At 43.9% G+C, this 19666-nt stretch overlaps 1 protein-coding gene across 1 annotated transcript in view; it reads right to left on the minus strand.

Moving 5' to 3' along the window:
* Positions 1–7511: 7511 nt before the first annotated feature.
* Positions 7512–19666, minus strand: part of KCNQ1 (potassium voltage-gated channel subfamily Q member 1) — a 350807-nt gene continuing 338652 nt past the window's right edge. Inside the window, exon 18 of the mRNA XM_054390363.1 lies at positions 7512–7712. Coding sequence (XP_054246338.1) covers positions 7512–7712 — 201 coding nt within the window. The remainder of the gene's footprint in view (positions 7713–19666) is intronic.

Raw genomic sequence — 19666 nt, forward strand, 5'->3', positions numbered from 1 at the left:
GAGGAAAACAAAAAGTCAGAAGCGAAGCTGCGGTCTGAAGGACGGGGGTAGGAAGGAAATGTTAATCACAGGCTGTGTGATGCCAAGGAGCAGTGACTAACACCCTGCCGAGGTGCAGGCACCAGGAAACATCCCAGGGGCCCGTCCCAAGTGCTACTGGAGTCAGCCAAAAAGCCTTGCTGCCTTCTGCAGGTTTTGGATTGAGCCCCAAACTGGCTCTTGGGAGTGGGAGAACTGGACGGAAATTAAATTTCAGGACACTGCAGAGTATTTTAAAGGTGTTTAAGGCTTAGCACTTGGGTGCAGGATCAAGACAGGGTAGCAAAAGCAATGCTCTGGTTGCAAGAAGTGGAGTGAAACTGTGTGCCTGGGGCAGTACTTTTTGTCTAAGGACAGGACCTCTCTTCTGGTGCACCTTCCTGCTCCCCTGCCTCTGCTTTCTGCTCTGTGGCTGCCGAGGATCCCTTCACCTCACTGAACAGGGGCAAAATAAATAAACCAAAATACCTGCTGGATTGCTGACTGAACTAAAAGGTAAACATTTGCAACCCTTTAAGCAAATGCTTGTTCAAAATCTGCTCTATAATGGCTGCAAGGCTACAGCTCCTGCAGCACAAGCAGAGGAGGGTGTCAGAGGGGGAAGCACATCTGCCTCACATTTTAAAAGACAAACTATGAAACTATGTTTAAAAAGATGTTGCAGCTTGCAGAAAACTCCCTCCTGCAGTTGCAGTCAGTTCTCTTACCTGATGGTTCCCACAAGTGACCTGAAGGGCATGCATCCTCTGCTCAGCAAGCCCACATCCAGTGTTTCCATTAGCTCCTAGAATGAAATCCCTTGGGAAATCATGGAAAAGGGAAAGCAGAAGATTTACCTGCAGAATAAAGGCCAAAGATGTGAAAGGAGGAAAACTTCACATTTACATTTGGGTTCCACTTACAGACAGCTCAGTTAATAACTCCACTAAGCAATCATTAGGACTAACTAATTATTAGGCAATGCTTACACAAGAGTTGCAAGCGATAGCATCTCATGGGCTGCTTGTAATCCTAATACTTCATCCTTCTTATGGCATGGGGAGTACTTGTAACACCCCTGTCTAACAGATTTATCTTTTAAAATTAATGATCAGGATGTAACATACAGCAGGACTGAACATTGATTTTATTTTCCTCCTTGGCTTCTCTTTTTTTTTTTTTTACGTCCTTCTAAGCCTGGCAGCACAGAAAGCAGCAGTGATGCCTTTCAGCTGTGGCTTTGAAGGTTGTGTGACATGCACAGGCACTGGGACTCGGAGCACGATGCTCCCAGACTTGGAAAATCACAGGAAGAAAATCTCTAAAGATCTGTCTGTTCCCTCCTGCTGGGGATTTGCCCCTCTCTGCTCCCAGGCAGCTCGCTGAAGGCTGCCTAGCCCAATTTCTGCACCTGGCTGAGTGATTGATCAGCAGCTTGGCGGGGTCGTGGAAGCTTTATTTCCTTTGTTCCATGGGTGTCTGCCATGGAGAGCCAAGCCTGGATTAACCAAGCCTAAATCCCTGGGCAGATCGCCAGAGCAATACTAGCTCTGAAGCAAAGGCAGCTCCAAGATGGTTTCAAGGCTGGCTTTATAGATCAGTCCTTCTTAGACACAAATCCATGGGCAGAAAGCATAATGCCTCACGTCAGACCCCTGGAAAGCCTCTCCCACAGGCAGCAGTTGCCAGCCCATGCAGGATTGCTGTGAACTTGGACAATGTCATCTCTTTGTGGCCAGCCTTTCCCCAGCAGTGCTCCCTGGCTGGCCATGTGGACATCTTTTCCCTGGACAGCCACATGTGTTGCAGTGACTCACATGGATGTGTTCCATAACTCCCCTCCCTGACACCTGCTCTTCGCTTGTGGTGTCAAACATTTTGTTGGGTTAGCTTTGAGGACACTGTCATTGGGAGCAATAAAAGAGAAATGCTGGTTTCCAGCATTGTGTGAGAGCTGGGTCCAAAGGCAAGATGCACCAAGCCTTGCAGGAGTCACTAGCTCCCAAGAACATGAATTAGAGAGTATTGGTGGTTTTTTTTTTTTTTTGTTTTTTTTTTTTTTTTTTCTGCAAAGTGAGGGGTTACATCTCTTCCAGCCCTTTGAGTTTGGGCAGGGAGAGAGGACTTTCAGCCTAGTTCCTGTGGAAACAAGGTTAATGCCCTCATGCTGTGTTTGTTTTGCTTCCCCCTAATAACTTTTGAACCTGTTGGCCTTGTTCAACTCAACTTGACCGAAGGGTAGAGGTCTACAAAATAATTAAGTTCTTATAAGCTTTGTGAAAATAGGCATTGAGGTAGAAGAGAGAAGGGTCTGGTATCAACACCCTCACTGAGGAAAGGCTGAGTGTGAGTGCACATCTCACTGAGCACCAGGTGAATCATGAAGGCCATATTAAGCCTGCTTCACATTGCAACCACACACAAAAAAAGCTTCATCTGAAATTTGCACATCTTAGACATCAAACCCAGGTCATAGAACAGAGAGAAACAAGGCAGCATTCACAGAATTTCTTGCTAACTTCAATTTGAACTCAGCAAGTTTTGGTTATTGCATGGGAGTGAATCCTTTTTGGGACACCTCCACATCACCCTGGTGCAACCACTAGCTGCCTTTCACTCACTTCCATCAGAGCTGCTGCTGCTCAGGGAGCCCAGGATGCAAAATGCTACACAAAGCCATTGAAATGAAATTGGAGGGCCCTGAAAAAGCCTTTGCTCCTTGTGCAGCAGCTTTGCATTGGGTGTGGTTGAATGTGGTAGGTCACACAACTGAAGTCGCTGGAGGGGGAAGAAGTATCTCTTGTGGCTTGAAAAAGTGAGTGACATGTGAGAATATTATAAATGGTTTCCAATGGTTTGGAAACAGGAATGGGAACCAGAAACTTGGGAATTCACATGGCTCTGGGACCATAAGGAAAGCAACACCTAGCCCAGCTTCCACTGAAAGGCCATGGCAAGTTGCCTGTTCTACACACTTGGAACTTGCAAAGGCTTAATTTGGCCTGCAAGGGCTGAGTAGTCTCCACTGCAGGCAATAGCCCAAATCCTGTGTGTGAGTGAAGCTCACCAAAACACATTCACAAGGGTGGGATATAAACAGGAGCTGCATCAGACCTCTCAGCTTTTTTCTTCTCAGTGCCCCTCTCCACCCCCTCAGTAAAATGAGGACAGCAATACCCATCTCAGCTGAGTACCTGAGGATTAACTTAAAACTGTTTTTTGCCTTTTCTCCTTTAAACTCCCAGAAAAGAAAAATCTTCCTGTGTTTTACTTTTCCTAATTTTTCAAGAGGTAATTTGTTTCTTGCCCACACCTTTTCAGCTCAGAACCTTGGAATACTCTCACCTTCCTCAGAACAGCTGGGTGATAACTCAGCCCAGAGCTGTCTGCTGGCAACACTGGTCCTTAAGGTGCTGCAGTGATGAGTGCTGAATGCCTGGGGATCCAAGGATTCCTGCCTGGGCTGGTTCTGGAGCATAGTGCTGGCCCACAGGGTTATCTGAAATGAACCTGCATTAAAACACAAGGGTGAAAGGGAGTGGTGGTCAGACTTCTGGCTTTCTTTTCTAACATACTATATCAAAGGGGATCTAACCCCCAACATCCTCCAATTGTCAGTTTGGCAGCAGGAGCCAAACTCTGACAGTCTTTGGGCTCAGGATAATAGAGGCTTGGCAAATAGCAGGGCTCCAGGGTGGCTTTTACCTCCTGTGTAGATATTTATGAGAGTGGTACCTCAAGTCCCCAGAGTGAAGGTCCCTTTGTGCTCAGCACTGAGCAAACATCCAGAAGGGGGCTGTCCCCATCCCGAGGAATTTGTGGTCTAAATAGACAAGTGGGCTGAGCAGAGGAGAGAGGGCAGCAGATGTGGCCAAGCAGGTGAAATGACTTGCCCTGAGGTCAAACAATAGATTAACACTGGTGCCAGGCACAGTGTTTCTGTCTCTTGAATCCCAGCACAGGCCCCCAGCTGGGAGCCCATGCTTTTGCTCATCTCCTAAACCTCCTCCCTTGCACACATCCCCTTCCCTCTCCTTCCCCCATTAATTCTTTTTGCAAACTTGCACAGTTGTCTCTGCTGTGGATGGAGACAGGGTGACCTTTCATCACCACCTTCAGCTGGGCAGCCCCATGTTTCTTCTCCTCTGTGGATGGAGACAGGGTGACCTTTCATCACCACCTTCAGCTGGGCAGCCCCATGTTTCTTCTCCTCTCCTATTCACTGCCTACCTACTTTCCACATCTTGCAGAGCACCCTGACATGGGCAGGCTGGGGAAATTGAGCCAGCTCATTTTATTTTTTAGCTGACCTTTATGATTCTTTTAGGCAGGGATGGGGGTGCAGGCCTAGCCTACACCAGTCTTGAAATTCAAACTGCTGTTGGGCTGCTTTACCAAAAAGACTCTCTTCTATGCTCTCAGATGCCTTTATTTTAACATAGTTTACAAAAACAGAGTAAGAAGTTAAAAAGCCAAGGCTTTGCCTACCTTACAGCTTCCTTTTCTCCCCTTCAAGGTATTTCCTAACCCATTTAACCTGCTCTCCACAGTCTGCATGACCAGCAGATACCAAACAGATCAGGTTTCAGCCAAACCTTGTAACTCACTGCATGCTGAGTTCTTCAGGCTGGTCCAGTGTTGAGCCATTCAGTTCATCTTCCTGCTGCTGCCAAGCCACAATGCTCTGTGAAAGAAAGATGCTGAGGAGGAGGAATTCCAGGAGAAGTTGTTGAGGTATGAAGCTCCAGCAGGCAAGATAAATCCAGTCAGGTGCTCCGAGTGGCGAGGTCAGACCTGCCACCAGTGAGCACCCAGGAGTGGCTAGCTCCAGACAGTAAATTTGGATGGCTAATTTTAGGACATCTCTCTTCAGCCAGGAACATGGATGATCTTCTTCCTAGGGCAAGGTGGGTTATCAGGTTTGAAGTAGCAGGTCTCAGAGCTCATGCTCTTTCTGAAAGGATCAGCTGGATGCATTCCTGGATATGTTCCTGGGCAACCTACTTTTGGTAGGGTGGTTGCATTAGATGATCCCCAGAGGTCACTTCTAACTCCCACCATGCTAGGATTCTGTGACCCAAGTGAGGAATCACCAATCTCACAAAAACAAACCACCAGCCTTGAGAATCTGCAAAAGTTGTTCATTCCCAGGATTGTGGTAACGGTGATTTTCAGATGGATATAAACCAACTGACACATCAAGAAAGGGAAATTACCTTTTCCCTGAGATGTCTGCCCAGGCTGTTTTCACCAGGTGTAGCTACCAAACAGAAAATGCAGGTATGGACTTGGGAACAAACAGGTGGGAATGGATCCATTTTCTGGTTAACACAACAGCCTTAAAATGCATAGACCTGGCTGCCTTCAGCAAGGGCTGCAGGACACACCTCTCTCCCCAAAGCCAACCAGTTCTTTAGTACAGAATCAGCAGAAGGTTCCCAGTCCTGCACTAAAATTAAAGCATCTAGTCACAGTACAGTGGGCTAAGAGAAAAAAAGCAAAGCAAAGCTGACAGCTTTCTTGTGCATGTCAAAGTGTCTGGATTTTAGAATAATCAAAAGACATGGTGCTCTTGTCCTGTGTTTTATTAGGAAATTAGCAGGCTGATTGATAACCTGAAATTACATGGTGAATCTCATTGAAACAAAAAAAAAAAGGTTCAAAATCATGACAGCAATTTGGATTTTTTATAAAACATAATGCCCAGATACAATTCCTGGTTATGCCTGTGAATTTAAACTTTACCTACTGTACAGCAGCAAGGCTGGGGAATTGCAATAGGATCTGTAAAGTTAAATACACTGTGTTATTGCCTGCAGTCCAAGGGGAAGAGATGAAATGTTGCAAAAGAAAGCTCAGGGTATGAGCAGCATCATGAGAAGGTTCCCTGCAGTCTCAGTTCATCACACATCAGCGTTTGAGACTGCTCAGAGCATTACAGACTGAGGATGTTAACTGCTGTGCAGAGTTACAGGGCTTTAGGGCAGTGGCTCCTCTGAGAGCTCACCGTGGAGTACTCCCTCTGGATGGGGAGCGCTGGGTGTGTGTGATGCTCAAAGTGCAAAGGGAGCTAGATGTGTCTACATCTCCCTCTCTCTCCACCAGGTTGGAGTAAATAGCTTCTCCTGACAGTCTGTCAGCTCTGAAGATGCTCCACGTTTGCAGCAGGGCTGCTGTGCTACGTGTGGGTGCCGACTACCTGCGAGGGCTGAGCTTCCGCCTTAGGAGTCGCAGCTCAAATCCTGCTCACGATGCACATGTGAAAATCCACACTGAGCCAAATGCTGCTGGCTTTATTGCAGCTATCAGGTGGCAGGACGTGGTTCAGCTCCACGGGTCATAGCTGAGGCCCTCCAACCTCTAGGTGAGAGCTGGCACTTTTCAAGTAGCAAATGGCTCCTTGTAGGGAGTTGAATTTCTCGAAGCATTATTCAGGAAACTATTCAAATTGCCATATATGCTGTTTGGATGAGAGATGCTTTCCTGACCTGGGGCCTCGGGTCCTGAGGGGATTATGGATGCTCAGTAAGTGGTCAGCTCGAGCACTTGACCAGCAAGTCCAGGCACTTCAGCCTCTTGTCCTATTCTTGGCCACTGTAGGCTAAAATCCAGTAGATTTAGGAAGTAGTGGGATTTCTTCTTAAAAAGCTATTTCAGGACAAGTACATTCAGCCCACTGTGTTTCCTATTTATATATAAATTCTTTGGCAACAGTTTTATAGAAAGCAGAATCATTTTTTATTTTTTTTCTATGTCATACTTTATTGCCTCCCCGTGAAAAACTGATATCTCAAAAAAAAAAAAAAAATCTATAGCACTTCCCACTATAAATAGTATTGCTCCAGATTAAGGATTAGTTCCTCCCTGAAGAAAAACAGATTTAAAAAACCTGGCCATTATCTGATAACTGTTTATGCAGCCACGTTAAAATAAAACAGAAGAAAATCATTCAGTATGTGGTTTGTCATTCCCTAGAATGTTAGTGTATGTTTTATACAATAAAAACAACATAAGTTATCTTAGTTTGTTTTAAAACCCTTAGTAGCTATATTGCTAGCTGCAGATCCATAACCAGAATGCACTCTTTTTTTTTTCTCCACCTAAGTTCAAGTATTATTAGAATATTATTATTACTGTTATTATTATCATCAAAGGAGCTCTAAACCCTGGCTGTTTTGCCTGTTTTTACAGCATTTTGATCTTTCTGAGGAATAATGAGTTGTGATCATTTGTTCATGAACAAAAATCAATGTGGAGCCTCAGCAGGTTTTCCCTGGTAGAAGACAGCTTGGCAATCCTTGGACTACTACAAGTGGCTTTAGAAGAGTGTGTTTGAGACTAGTGGTTTGGCTACAGCAGTCACCCCTTGGATGGACGATGGACTTAATTCCTTCCAGGTTCTCAACATTCAGTCCCTTTGAAAGGAGAAAGGTGGGGAAGAACCCAGTCCAGAGGAGAAAGGTGGGAAAAACCCAACCCAGACTTAGACCACCTCAGGACACGTCGTCTTCGTTTCTTCTGGGCACCGTCAGCTGCTCGTAGGTCGGCAGGGAGTTGTTAGGGAGGAAAAGATCCGAACCGACGCTGCTGCCTTTCTGAGAGGATCTGTTGTTCCCTTGATCCCCCTGCTGACGGGAAACCAGATGATGCAGCATATCTGTAATGAGGTTCAGCTTCTGGTCCATCTGTGTAACCTGCAAAGGCCGAGGGAAGGTTTGTTTAGAAGCAGCACGTGAGAAAATTGCAGCACACCGGCTGAGACAAATGCGATGCAAATGAGGTTTCTTCTTCCTGAGGATGATGACAGCCTCCAGGAGGACACCACAGAATTACCAGTCATCAGAGCATCAGATATTTATTGCAGTTGGTCAGAGCTGGATGAGGACAGGCCTGTTAATACCTTTGGTATGTGCTTTGACACTCATTTTGTACCTGGATGGACACATGACAAATAGGCTATTAAAGAGATCTGCTGGGATGGAGAATTAACTCCCAGCACAGTTTCTGTGGGGGTTTGTTATGATTGTCTCCATATTCTTTTGAAACCATGGTAAGCTTCCAACATTTATATGCCTTAATGACATCAATATACTCCAGTAAGTATCTGCTCCAATTGCAGTGACCTCACCAATTCCAAACGAGGTCTGACTGATGCTCTCTATTTGTTCCCAATTTCCAGCCCAGGTCACAAAATGCCCACAAGAATTTTGGCTGCTGTCAGGGTAGAGCAGGAGCTGGGGGCTGTGGCAAGGGCTGGGAGTGGGGTGTGATGCAGTTTTACACTCTCCTCCCACAAGGACACAGTGCACCAGGATTGCCACTTGGGTGACACAATTCACAGTAAGTCAGAAGCTCTTCTAAGATGAATGACAGCTGCAGGGGAAAGTTCAGCTCTAAACCACAATGCTCATTTTCTTCTGCCTGGTTTGGCTTGGGAGGGACCTTAAAGATCATCTAGTTCCAACCCACCTGCCATGGACAAGGACCCTTTCCACCAGGCTAGGCTGCTCAAAGCCCCATCCAGCCTGGTCTTGAACACCTCCAGGGAGGTGACATCCACAGCTCCTTGAGGCAAGCAGTGCCAGTGTCTCACCACCCTCACAGTAAAGAATTTCTTCCTAATATCTAATCTAAATCTTTCAGTTTAAGACTGCTAACCCTCATCCTGTCACCACACTCCCTGATGAAGGCTCCCTCCCCAGCTTTCCTGTAGGTCTCCTTTGAGTACTGAAAGGCCACAAGAAGATCTCCCTTCAGCCTTCTCTTCTTCAGGCTGTTGAACCCCAACTCTCTCAGCTTGTCCTCACAGCAGAGGTGCTCCAGACCTCTGATTATCTTTGTGGCCTCCTCTGGACCTGCTTTGACAGCTCCATAACTATCTAATGCTGGGGGCCTGAGAGCTGAAGCTCCTTAAATTATGTAATTATTTTTTTTCTTTTAATTTTTTTTCTTTTTCTGCTTTCTTCTAATCTTTAGGAGAAAATATAATGAAAAATCAGGATACATAATAGAAGCTATCCTGTTGATTTGCCCAAAAATTAGACACTACTTGGTGTACATTTGTGGTACTCAAGAGGAAAATCAAGAATAAAGTGTTTGTAGGAGCACTACAGACTCAGTCTCTAGTTTCTTGCATTTTCCACACAAGAAGCAACCTGCATCATTCATTTTACTTAGCATGGGAAGTCTCCTCTATGTGCTGACTCCAATGCACTCAGTGAGATGTCCCAAGGGGAAGATGGGCACTTCCAGCTTCAAAGTCCTGCCCACTCTCTACCCCTTGGCATGGCAAGCATTAAAACTGGGAAGCAAGAATCCACTGTGCAGTCTCCTACCCCCTGCTACAAGCCTCAGTTTTGCCGTTGTAGTCTCTGACCCACTGATCCACAGGGAGCCTAAAACACTAAGTAAATTCTAGGCAAAAAAAAAAAAAAAAAGATGTAATGCATTTTAAAAAGGCAAAAGAAAGTAAGCAGAAACCCCCCCACCCCCACCAACGTGATAGGAATAAATTGCTGCCTAAAATATCTGCTAGAAAGTAGTGAAAGGCACATAAACCCGCCAGTGAGAGCATGAGTGGGAGCAATTTATATGTGCCTGGCTACCATCCAAGTATCACACAGGATAGTAAGAGACAGTAAGGCTGAGCAGAACATCAACAAACCTTGAGGATTTCAGCAGGGACTAAAATGTTTTTCTACCGTAGAGAAAACGCTGGGTTTGGGGTTTTTTTTCTTTTTTTTTTTTCCCCCAAACACTTTGTACAACTGGTAGGGAAGCAGATAGAGTGATTTAAAAATATGAGGTGCTGGAGATTTATACTTTGCAGCTGGTTTTGAAAACATTAGGCAAAGCACCCTAGATGGTACATGAAACACGAGTAATTCTGGATGGAAATGGCTGTTGAAAGATGAGATTCTTCAAATGAGGAAGCTGAAGAACACATAAGTTCAAGATTTCTAGCAGGAGGTGCAGATGGAAAGAAACGGAGCAGATCATCCGGTTTTCATTTCAGCACTATTTGCTGACTCCCTTAAAAAAGGGAAGGCACACTTTGCCCAAATGGTGCCCATCACAGATGGCAAACCCATGATGCTAGAGACCAGTGTTAGCAAAGCCTGCAGAAATATCTCATCCCTCCACCCCCCACTGACCATCAATCACTGGCTGGCTGAGACAGCTGCACTGGAAGGTCTGCAGTGGAAGAGTGCAGACAAAAGGCTATCTCCAGAGTTCCAAGGACAACTTTACCAAGCCTTTTTGCCAATTATTTTACACCAACCAGAGGATTTATACATATATTTCTTAATTTGTGATTCCAAGCAGGCTTACCAGGGGAAACACAGACTGAAGATGTATCTGGAAAATGTTCATTTCTGAAACTCTTGCAGTGATGAGCTATTGAACCTGACAGCAGATTGGACTGAGATCTGGATAGCCCTTCAACAGCTGTGCATCTTGGTGATGAAGTACTGGAGAGAAGTGAGATGTGAATATTCTTGCTGGGAAATAAATTCCCAGAGATAATTGGATAATTTTTTTTCTGGGCAACAAGGTTTGGCTGCTGCAGCTGTGGAGTGCAGGAGGCCCACAGAAGCACAGGCAGAAGCTAATTGCTATTGAGCCCAGCCATGGGAGAGAAAAAGTAAATACCTTTGTCTTCCATGCTCCTGCTTATTGGGGTAGGGCTCTGAAGCCATAAAGTTTTGTCAGGGAGGTCCAGATAGCTAATTGCCTTTAACTGTTGTTTAAGCAGTTTTGCTTTCCAATGAAGCAAACCATTTCCCAGGGAGCTCTGCACCATGAAGGGCTTGATGTAAGACATGCTGAAGTCAGTGGTAGGCTTTGGCAGTCAAAGACTTCCAGTGACTTCATCAGGCTTTGGATCAATTTTTGGACTGAATCACCAGTCCCAACGAGTAACACATTCTTCAGACACCACAGGGGAAGGAGCAAACTGGATTCCTGTCCATTGCTCTGCTCATGCTTCCTGGGGCTGATCACAAGAGATGACATTTGCAAATAAGGTGGTGATGGGCTGATGGGCTCCATCCTCAGGAAGAAGGGGTGCCTGCTTAAAGTGTGAGCCATCTTAAAGACAGATGTAAAAACCACCAGAAGGCAAATTCTACTGTTAGCAGTGTCCTCTTAGGTACAAAAAGCTTGCTGGTGTATTAGTATGTCCAGTCTGGTGGTCAGTCTCTTCTCCCAAGTACAAGTGATAGAACAGGAGGAAATGGCCTCAAGTTGCACCAGAGGAGGATTAGACTGGACATTAGAAAAAAATTCTTTGCTGAAAGAGTGGTCAGGCATTGGAATAGGCTGCCCAGGAAGGTGGTGGAGTTGCCATTTCTGGAGGTGTTCATAAAACATGTAAACCTGGAACTTTGGAACATAGTTGAGTGGCATAGTGCTGTTGGGATTTGATGATCTTAGAGGTCTTTTCCAACCTCAGTGACTCTATGATTCTATCTGCCTGTCATCATCCAAGCACACATCCTGAAATACATCATCCACTTGTTTGCTGCAGAGATAATTATACCCACTAGAAAAATGTCATCATGTGCAATACCCTTTTCATTAAACTAGCTCTGTGCACTTAGCATGGAGAAGTGTATCAACTCCCCTGAATCATGCTTGCAAACACATTTACTTGATTAGAAATTAGCTGCCATGCCAGAATGAATAAAAGTAAAGCAAACAGAAAATCTGCTGATGTTGCTCTAATCTTAACTGCTTTGGACAACTCTGATCCCTCCACTTAAAACAGCAAACAGCGTTAATTACATAAAAAAATAACTCAGATTGATTTGTTTCTTTTAGGAAAAATTAAGTAAGCTCTTTCTAGCTGATTTATGTTTCATTAGAAGCATGATGTTTGGATGATCAAATTCTTTATATGCAAATAATTTTCCTTTGTATTTTATTGCTGTTGGGCAGAGGAAGCAGCGTTTGAAACTCTTCAGAAATTACACACCACGGTTACTCCTAAGCCTTGCTGAAACGTGGTATGAAAACAAGATTTTTCCATCCTCTGAGATAAGTTTTTTTTTTTAATTTTTTTTTTTTAATTTAAGGAAAAGATCCAAGGATCATAGATTGAGCACAGATGGAGAGCAGCAGACTGAAACAAGCTTTGAATTTAGCGCTTGGAAATGAACAAAGCAATCCCATCCGAGCAGGGCACTGGAAAAAAAGAAACAACAAACACAAACAGATCTTCACAGAGAATGAAAGACTAGAGCACAAGTCTTAAAGGGGACATGGTGAAGAATTGTAGTTATGCTACAGGATAGATTTTTGCTGTCCCTAAAAAGTCACAGGGGCACACATCTGTTCTGACACCCCATGCAACAGACTGGTGGTGATGTTGTAGGTCCTATGAACCACAAGGTCCTCTTAGGTCAAGTTTTCAGGAGCCAGTCCTCTACAATGGGATATAAAAGTGACATGCCAGCTTTTACAAGGGTATCAAAAGCATTCCTTGGAGGTGTCAGTAAACAAGACAAGACTGTTCTTGTGATGAAGAATGCTGGGGAGGCACTATTTACAAAGGCAGGTAGCACTAGGACAAGTGGCAATGGTTTGAAACTAGAGCAGGGTAGATTTAGATTGGACATTAGGAGGAAGTTCTTTACTATGAGGATGGTGGAACACTGGAACAGGTGGCCCAGGGAGGTGGTGGAGGCCCCATCCATGGAGATGTTCAAGGTCAGGCTTGTTGAGGGCTCTGAGCAACCTGATCTAGGTGGGGATGTCTCTGTGTACTGCAGGAGGGTTGGACTAGATTCTCACTCTCAGAGATTTCAAAAGTAAATCACTAAGGGTAAAAATCAGAGACCCTTTGGACAGTTGGTGGTTTGTAACTACCTGTGTTCTTAACACTGTTGACTGGTTAACCAAATAATTTGTGCTTAATCAAGAGATGTTGTTCAGGGGGACTGTGCTTGTTCCTAACACAGAAAGCAGAGTGTGAAGCTGCTAAAAGAGAAGAGGAAAACCAGAACACAGGCAACACTTGGCTGAATGAAACCATGATAAAGGAAAATTTCAGCTGCTTTTCCAGCATCAGACTCCCAAGTCTGCTACCCTGACTGGAGCTCAATCCTTAGGGTGCCACATTTTAGTTCGAAGTGAACTAATTCTTTAAGGAGCTTCTTCCAAATAACTTCCCAGCTGGTTCAGGAGATCCTCAAGTACTTATCCCTCCTGGTGGCCTGATAACAAGGAGGATCTCATTACTCTGCAGTGTGGCAAACTTCTAGGGAAAGAAAATGATGCTTTCCTCACCTGTGTCTCACCATAAGCGGTGTTGTACAGAGTCCCTCATGTGTTTACTGGTCAGTAATGTAATAAGCAAGATTTCTGTCTCAGAAAACCACACCAAAATCTCCTCTCTGTTCACAAAATCAGCATTTGGCCCACTGGTGACTCAGATGAAGAAAAGGTAAGAGCCAAAAAAACATTCCAGAACTTATGATATCTGTTAGTAGCCATGATATGAAAGAAGGTATCAGTATCAAGTGGTACTAAAAAAACAGCAAGTGAAGGAGTGAAAGTGTTGTTATAAATCACTTTTTTCTTTGGTGGCATCCATCCTATTGAAGTTCTTGAGAATATTTGAGGAAGCTTCAGAGAGTAGCTTCCCTGGCTCCTCCTCTTTCCAAGTCCCTCTGCATTTTGGTATCTCAGTATTTCTAACAGTCAGTGCTTTATTTTTGAGGGCCCTGTGGAGAGGAGCAAACATGATGTCAGGAGTGGGTTTCTAGAGAAGCTCAGGGATATGTATGAGCATCTTCATAGAGGATTTGGTTTAAACTTTGCTCTAAAACTATAATAGTGGCAGGAGAGACCAACAATTTCAGTATTATTAAAGACAGTTTCTCCAGGTACATGATCCTTCAAAAATCATGGAAAGAGTCTTCCTTCCATTTACAATACCCAAGATGCCAGATTCCTGCAAATTCCCTTATCAGAGCTGCTGGCTTTGATGTGTTTATGTTGTTGCCAGAGATAGGCAGCAGTTTTGCTGGAGGTTCTAACCCACTGCTGAGGTGTTTATAGGAGAATGTAATCTGCCTGAAGGAAGATTTTCTCTCCAGACTGTCTGCACTTTCTCTTGAGAGCTGGCCAAAGAAGGGAGTATGCAGGCAGTGTCTGGGGGGCGGACAGAGGAAGTGGAGCCTGTGGGAAAACACTCTACTACAAGATTACTCATCACTAGAAAAAATAGAAAGGCTGTACTTCTGAGGAACAAATTATCAGGTTTTGAGGGTCACATGTGACAAGTCACTTTCTAGTCAAAGAAAATATACCATGAACACTGTAAGCACAGTCTTAACTGACAAATAACATGGATAATTTTGAGACAGAAAAGCATCTTTGGAAAGGAAGGTGCTTGCTACACACTGTGTCCCAAAATCAGCTCTCTTGTGGAAAGCCCTCAGTGCCAATCTCTCCCTCTCCTTGAGATGCTAAAAATGGCTCTGTTTACTCAGTAAACTGAGACTGTTGCTGGTCTCATCTTACTTTGTATTTTTAGAGTAAAATATTTCGCCTACGCATTTCAGAAGTGTAAAAAGGCCCTTTTTTTTTTTTTTTTTTTTTTTTTGTAGTACTAACCCTTGAATTGCTGCTGAAAATTCACCAGCAACCAGGCTGTGCTGCTTGTGCTTTCAGCAGAAGGTGATGTAGGACTGGGAAGAAACTTCTGATTTATTGAGTCAGGGTCAGAGCTCAGAAACAACCAGGATTTGTAAGCTAGTCACTGACTCCAGTTCCCCAGAAGTTACCTTGATATCAGTGAACTGTGATTAGAAAGGGCAGGAAAAAAAAATCCTGATGCACCACATAGGAACCCACTTTTGTCACACATTTTTCTTAATTACACTGAAAAGTAAAACAAACTGGTAACACCAGCAAGGGACCATTCCACCACCACTACACTTGTGGCATTTTCAAGTGATTTTTGCTTGTTGTGAAGAATTTTGCCCTGGTTGTGCAGTACAAGCTCTAGGGAACCAGCTGCTGTAGGAAATGAGGGGGAAATGACAGGGTTGATTTATGCATTCTTTCTTTCCATTATAATTGGGAAAGTAATTTTGATAAGCGAACAACTATACTGCAGATAATTATTTTTCCTTTCCAAATGTCCTTTTCCCCAAAGAAAAACATCTTTTTCTCTAAGCTTCCTCAAAGGTTCTGGAGATATGACATCTCTGGTTAACTATTCCCTCAGCTCCATCTCTTTCATGTGGATTTTCATGATCCTTAGAAGACTGTAGATCATGACCAGAATGTCATTTTTCAGATTAGACACCTCCTTTGAATTCTGTTTGAAACCAGCAATAGAAAGAGACATGCTCTGACAGGTCAAAACCTGAAAACTGGTATGAAAAAGCCACTTTAGTAGTATGTGATTAAATAAATAACATAATAGAAAGTACAGCATGTATGCTACCAAATAACTGCCTCTTATGATATTGCCATTATTCTCCACAGGAAAAGGAAGATACAGCCTTCAGGAACAGCACCAGCTGAAGATACAATAAAAGGGAAACCTTCACAGCTATCTTTGACTATTTCCCACCACTTAGAGCTCATGATCCCTGTCTGAATCAATGCTGTAGATCAACAGAAGGCAAAATTTCAGATGCAAGAGAAACTATCAAATGAGGCTAGCAAAGAAGTGGCAACAACAGATGGTGTGCTTACATAGGAAAGCAAGTCACAGGATCACAGGATGTTAGGGGTTGGAAGGGACCTCCAGAGATCATGGAGTCCAACCCCCCTGCCAGAGCAGGACCACAGAACCCAGTGCAGGTTGCACAGGAACACATCCAGATGGGTCTTGAAAGCCTCCAGAGAAGGAGACTCCACAACCTCTCTGGGCAGCCTGTTCCAGTGCTCTGTGACCCTCACAGTGAGGAAGTTCCTCCTCATGTGGAGGTGGAACCTCCTGTGCTGTAGTTTATACCCACTGCCCATTGTCCTGTCACAAGGAGCAAGTGAGCAGAGCCTGTCCCCTTCCTCTTGACACCCAGCCCTCAGATATTTATAATCATTTATTAAACCTCTTCTCAGTCTTCTCTTCTCCAGACTAAAAAACCCCAAATCTCTCAGCCTCTCAGGCAGTGCTCCAGTCCCTTCATCATCCTCATTCCTTGAAGATCTTAAAAATTATGAGAAACAAATAGAACCCAAAAGTTACAAACACAGAGATTGAGTTAGTTTTCATGTCACCTTCCTAAAATTATCTGCCTGTAACTTGCTGCTTGACTAAATGAAGCAAGGTAAGATGAATATGTACCTCTCCTTCTAACAAGGAGGTCATTAGGACACTGGGAAACCAACAAATTAGGTTGCAGGAGAGTGGAATATACCTGGCCATGGACTGTTGCAGAGTGCAAGACCTCAAACAGTGGAAAACTTTTGGAGCAGTGCTTGATTTAGAAGTGAAGAGGATTCAGAAAGCCCTGAAGGTAAAAAAAAAAAAAAAATTGTAAAAGGATGACCTAAAATGGCAAGGCAGAAATGAGGACCCTAATGGATGTAGTTGAGGGAGCTGTTAAGAAGCAGAGACTAGATATGGCTGTGACTTGAGAACAGAGAGCTGAGAATGGTGGCCTTGCTTTAGTGCTTTTCTTGTGGCTGTGAACAACTTCTTGCCAAAATGTTTGGCTTACTTAAAACACCCAAACCATTGGAAATCATCTCTTCCTGACAATCTTCAGCAGCAGATGTAGATGTGGGCTTTGAAGCCCCTCTCATGGCTCCTAAGCTCCCAGGCCAGTCCTGGCAGCCATGAGTGTGCACCCAGATGTGCACAACACCCGTGGAGCGTTTTGGCATCCACAGGGCTAGAGCCAAGCAATTAAAATTTGTGGTTGACTCTAGTAGATAAATGAGACAAGACTTAAAACACATGGAAATTTTCGAGTTAGGACAGTGTCCAAAAGCTACAGTCTTTGGCCCAGCACTGCCTCAGGACACAGCATTTTTTTTTCCCTCTAAAGTATTACAAAAGGTCAGATATGTATTTTTTTAACCCTTTCCTCTAAACTAACAGAGTACCAGTAGATGAACAAGGGAGCTTGGAATGTTTTTCTCTCCTTGCATGAAGCCAGGAAAGTGAAGTTTAGGGTCTTGTCTCTAATACAACTTTTATCAGAAGCTACTACAGAAGATAATATTCCCCTTTCCTATTAACTGAATACTCTGGATTTTAGAAGAATTTGCTTATCTTCATTTACTGTAGCCCCACCTTCAGGAAATAATAACTCTGTGACCAGACACAACTGTCTTCCATCTCCATTTAAAAATAAGACACAAGCTGGCAAGAAGAGAGGGGTTCTTTCCTTATAAGTGAATCAATGATACCAAAAGTATGAGAAGTTTATCCATCCACAAAAATATGCTGGACTTCAATCTAGCACCATCATCATAAACAGTTTCCCAAATTATGATGACATTGAAATCTAGTCTTATGGTGGATGTCAAGCAGGCTTGAGATAAGAAAAAATATAAGGGAAGTATTCATCAAAGAAACCAGGGAAAAAAAAACAAAAACTTCTCTTTATGCAACACCTGAAAGGAGGTAGGAGTGAGGTGGGAGTTGGTCTTTTCTTCCAAGTAACAAGCAGCAAGACAAGAAACAGTCTCAGGTTGCACTGGGGGAGATTTAGGTTGGACTTCAGAAAGAATTTCTTCCCCAAAAGGGCTGTCAAGCCCTGGAACAGGCTGCCCAGACATGAAGTGATGGAGTCCTCATCCCTGGGGGAATTGAAAAGTCGTGTAGACGTGGTGCTGAGGGACATGGTTTAGTGGTGACCTGGAAGTGCTGGGTTAATGGTTGGAGTCAGTGATCTTAAAGGTCTCTTTCAACCAAAATGATTCTATGAATGAATGCTTTGCAGATAGTTCTAGAATAAATGGTGGCTATTAGTGCATCTTCTAGCCAAAGCACAGCATGACCCTTTGAGCACCTCCACAGCAGACCACTCCAGTAGATCCATACTGTTATTGCTAGCACAGAGAGGGGAAAACCAAGGCAGGAAAGTTTACAGCCCACCTCCAGATACACTAAACACCTTCAACTTGGGAGCAGAAGCTCTAACAAAACCTTAACAATCTTTTCTCCCAATCTGGGCAGATCTTCAGATCTCACAGAAAACTTCAAAGCACTTCTCTGCATTCTGATGTGACAGAACTTGGGAAAACTGCTTGTGCTCTCTTTCCCAATCACCTTCCTGTTCAGCAAAACATTACTACCTTGAGTCCTTCTGGTTGAGCACCCTGGTACCTATCTGCAGACGAGAGAAAGTCTCACTGTTTAGCTAACAGGCACTCATATTTCAGATGCTTTAGTTCCACAGATGTGAAGAAAACTCCCTGTGGTACTTGCCTCTGGAGGACTCTTTCTGCTGGTTTAATCACAGCAGTACACCCTCCAAACATTGCTCCATAGTTCTGTTGTCAGAAGTTTGGCTATCAGACAACTTTCTCCTAGCTGTAGGTTCCCATTTCCACTGTGCAACAGTAGCATATATTTACAACACTTTAGGGTTAAAAAAAAAAAGAAAGGAAAAAAAAAAAAGACCAGCAAAAGACTCAAATAGTGTAAAAATACATCCCAAAGTCTTCTCCACAAAAAAAAACCCCACAACCCAAACCCCAAACAACCTCAAACCAACCCAACACCCCTACCACCCTCACCAATTAAAGAAAACAAAAGGGCCTAATCTTGACCTCTCTCCAAAGGGGAATGTTTTGCTTCTTGAATCTTTGGCTCTGGCTCTCCTATGATACTGGGACTATGACTAATAACCTCTTGCTGGAGCACTGCTGATAATGTCACCATTGAGTAGCTGTTCTCGTCCTGGATCACCATAGCATGCACTGAAGTTGCCAAGATTTTATTTTAAAGAAAACAAAGAATAAGACCTACACTCACAATCCCCAGTGCTAGAAATACATTTTTTCAGCTTGAACTGTTAGGTTTTGCCTGGCAGTTTTTCCTCCTTCCTCCAAACTGTTATTTTTCAGATGCCTGCTACGAAACGGTTCCCTCTTTCCTTTCTTTCTCTCAAACACTTTTCCTAATTCAAACCAGCTTTGGGAGTGCTGCTCTTTTGAAAGCAAATGTGCCATGTATCATGTTGAGTCAGGTCAGCACTGCTCATGTTAGGTTTCACACTTCACCCAACAAGGCATCTGCACTGCTCTTCCACAGGAATAGGTGCAGTGGGCTTTCTGGTTGGGACAGAAAGTGAGACACATCCACAAGGTATGGATTTGATCTCATGGCATGGCACAAGTAGGGAAGGACACCACCGTCTGCTTTTTGCTTTAAAATATCAAAACCAAGATTACTTCAACTGTTTTTTCAAGAGAAAGATTTTTGGCCAGTTCCTTTTTTTTTGTTTGTTTGTTTGTTTTTTTGGCATCCAGAATCTACTTCTTGTTTATGATTTGACAGTTACTGTACGGGGGAGGGGGGAGAAAGGACATAAACTCCTTTGTGCCTAAAATTAGCTTCAGAATTAGCTTCAGAAATTAACAACCAAACAATGGCTTCTGCAGCAGTCAGAAATGGAAGGGGGAAAGGAGAGGGGGAGGGGAAGGGAGAGAAGCAATTATAACAACAGTG

This window comes from Indicator indicator, chromosome 21, assembly GCF_027791375.1.
Source record: "Indicator indicator isolate 239-I01 chromosome 21, UM_Iind_1.1, whole genome shotgun sequence".
Lineage (NCBI taxonomy): Eukaryota > Metazoa > Chordata > Aves > Piciformes > Indicatoridae > Indicator > Indicator indicator.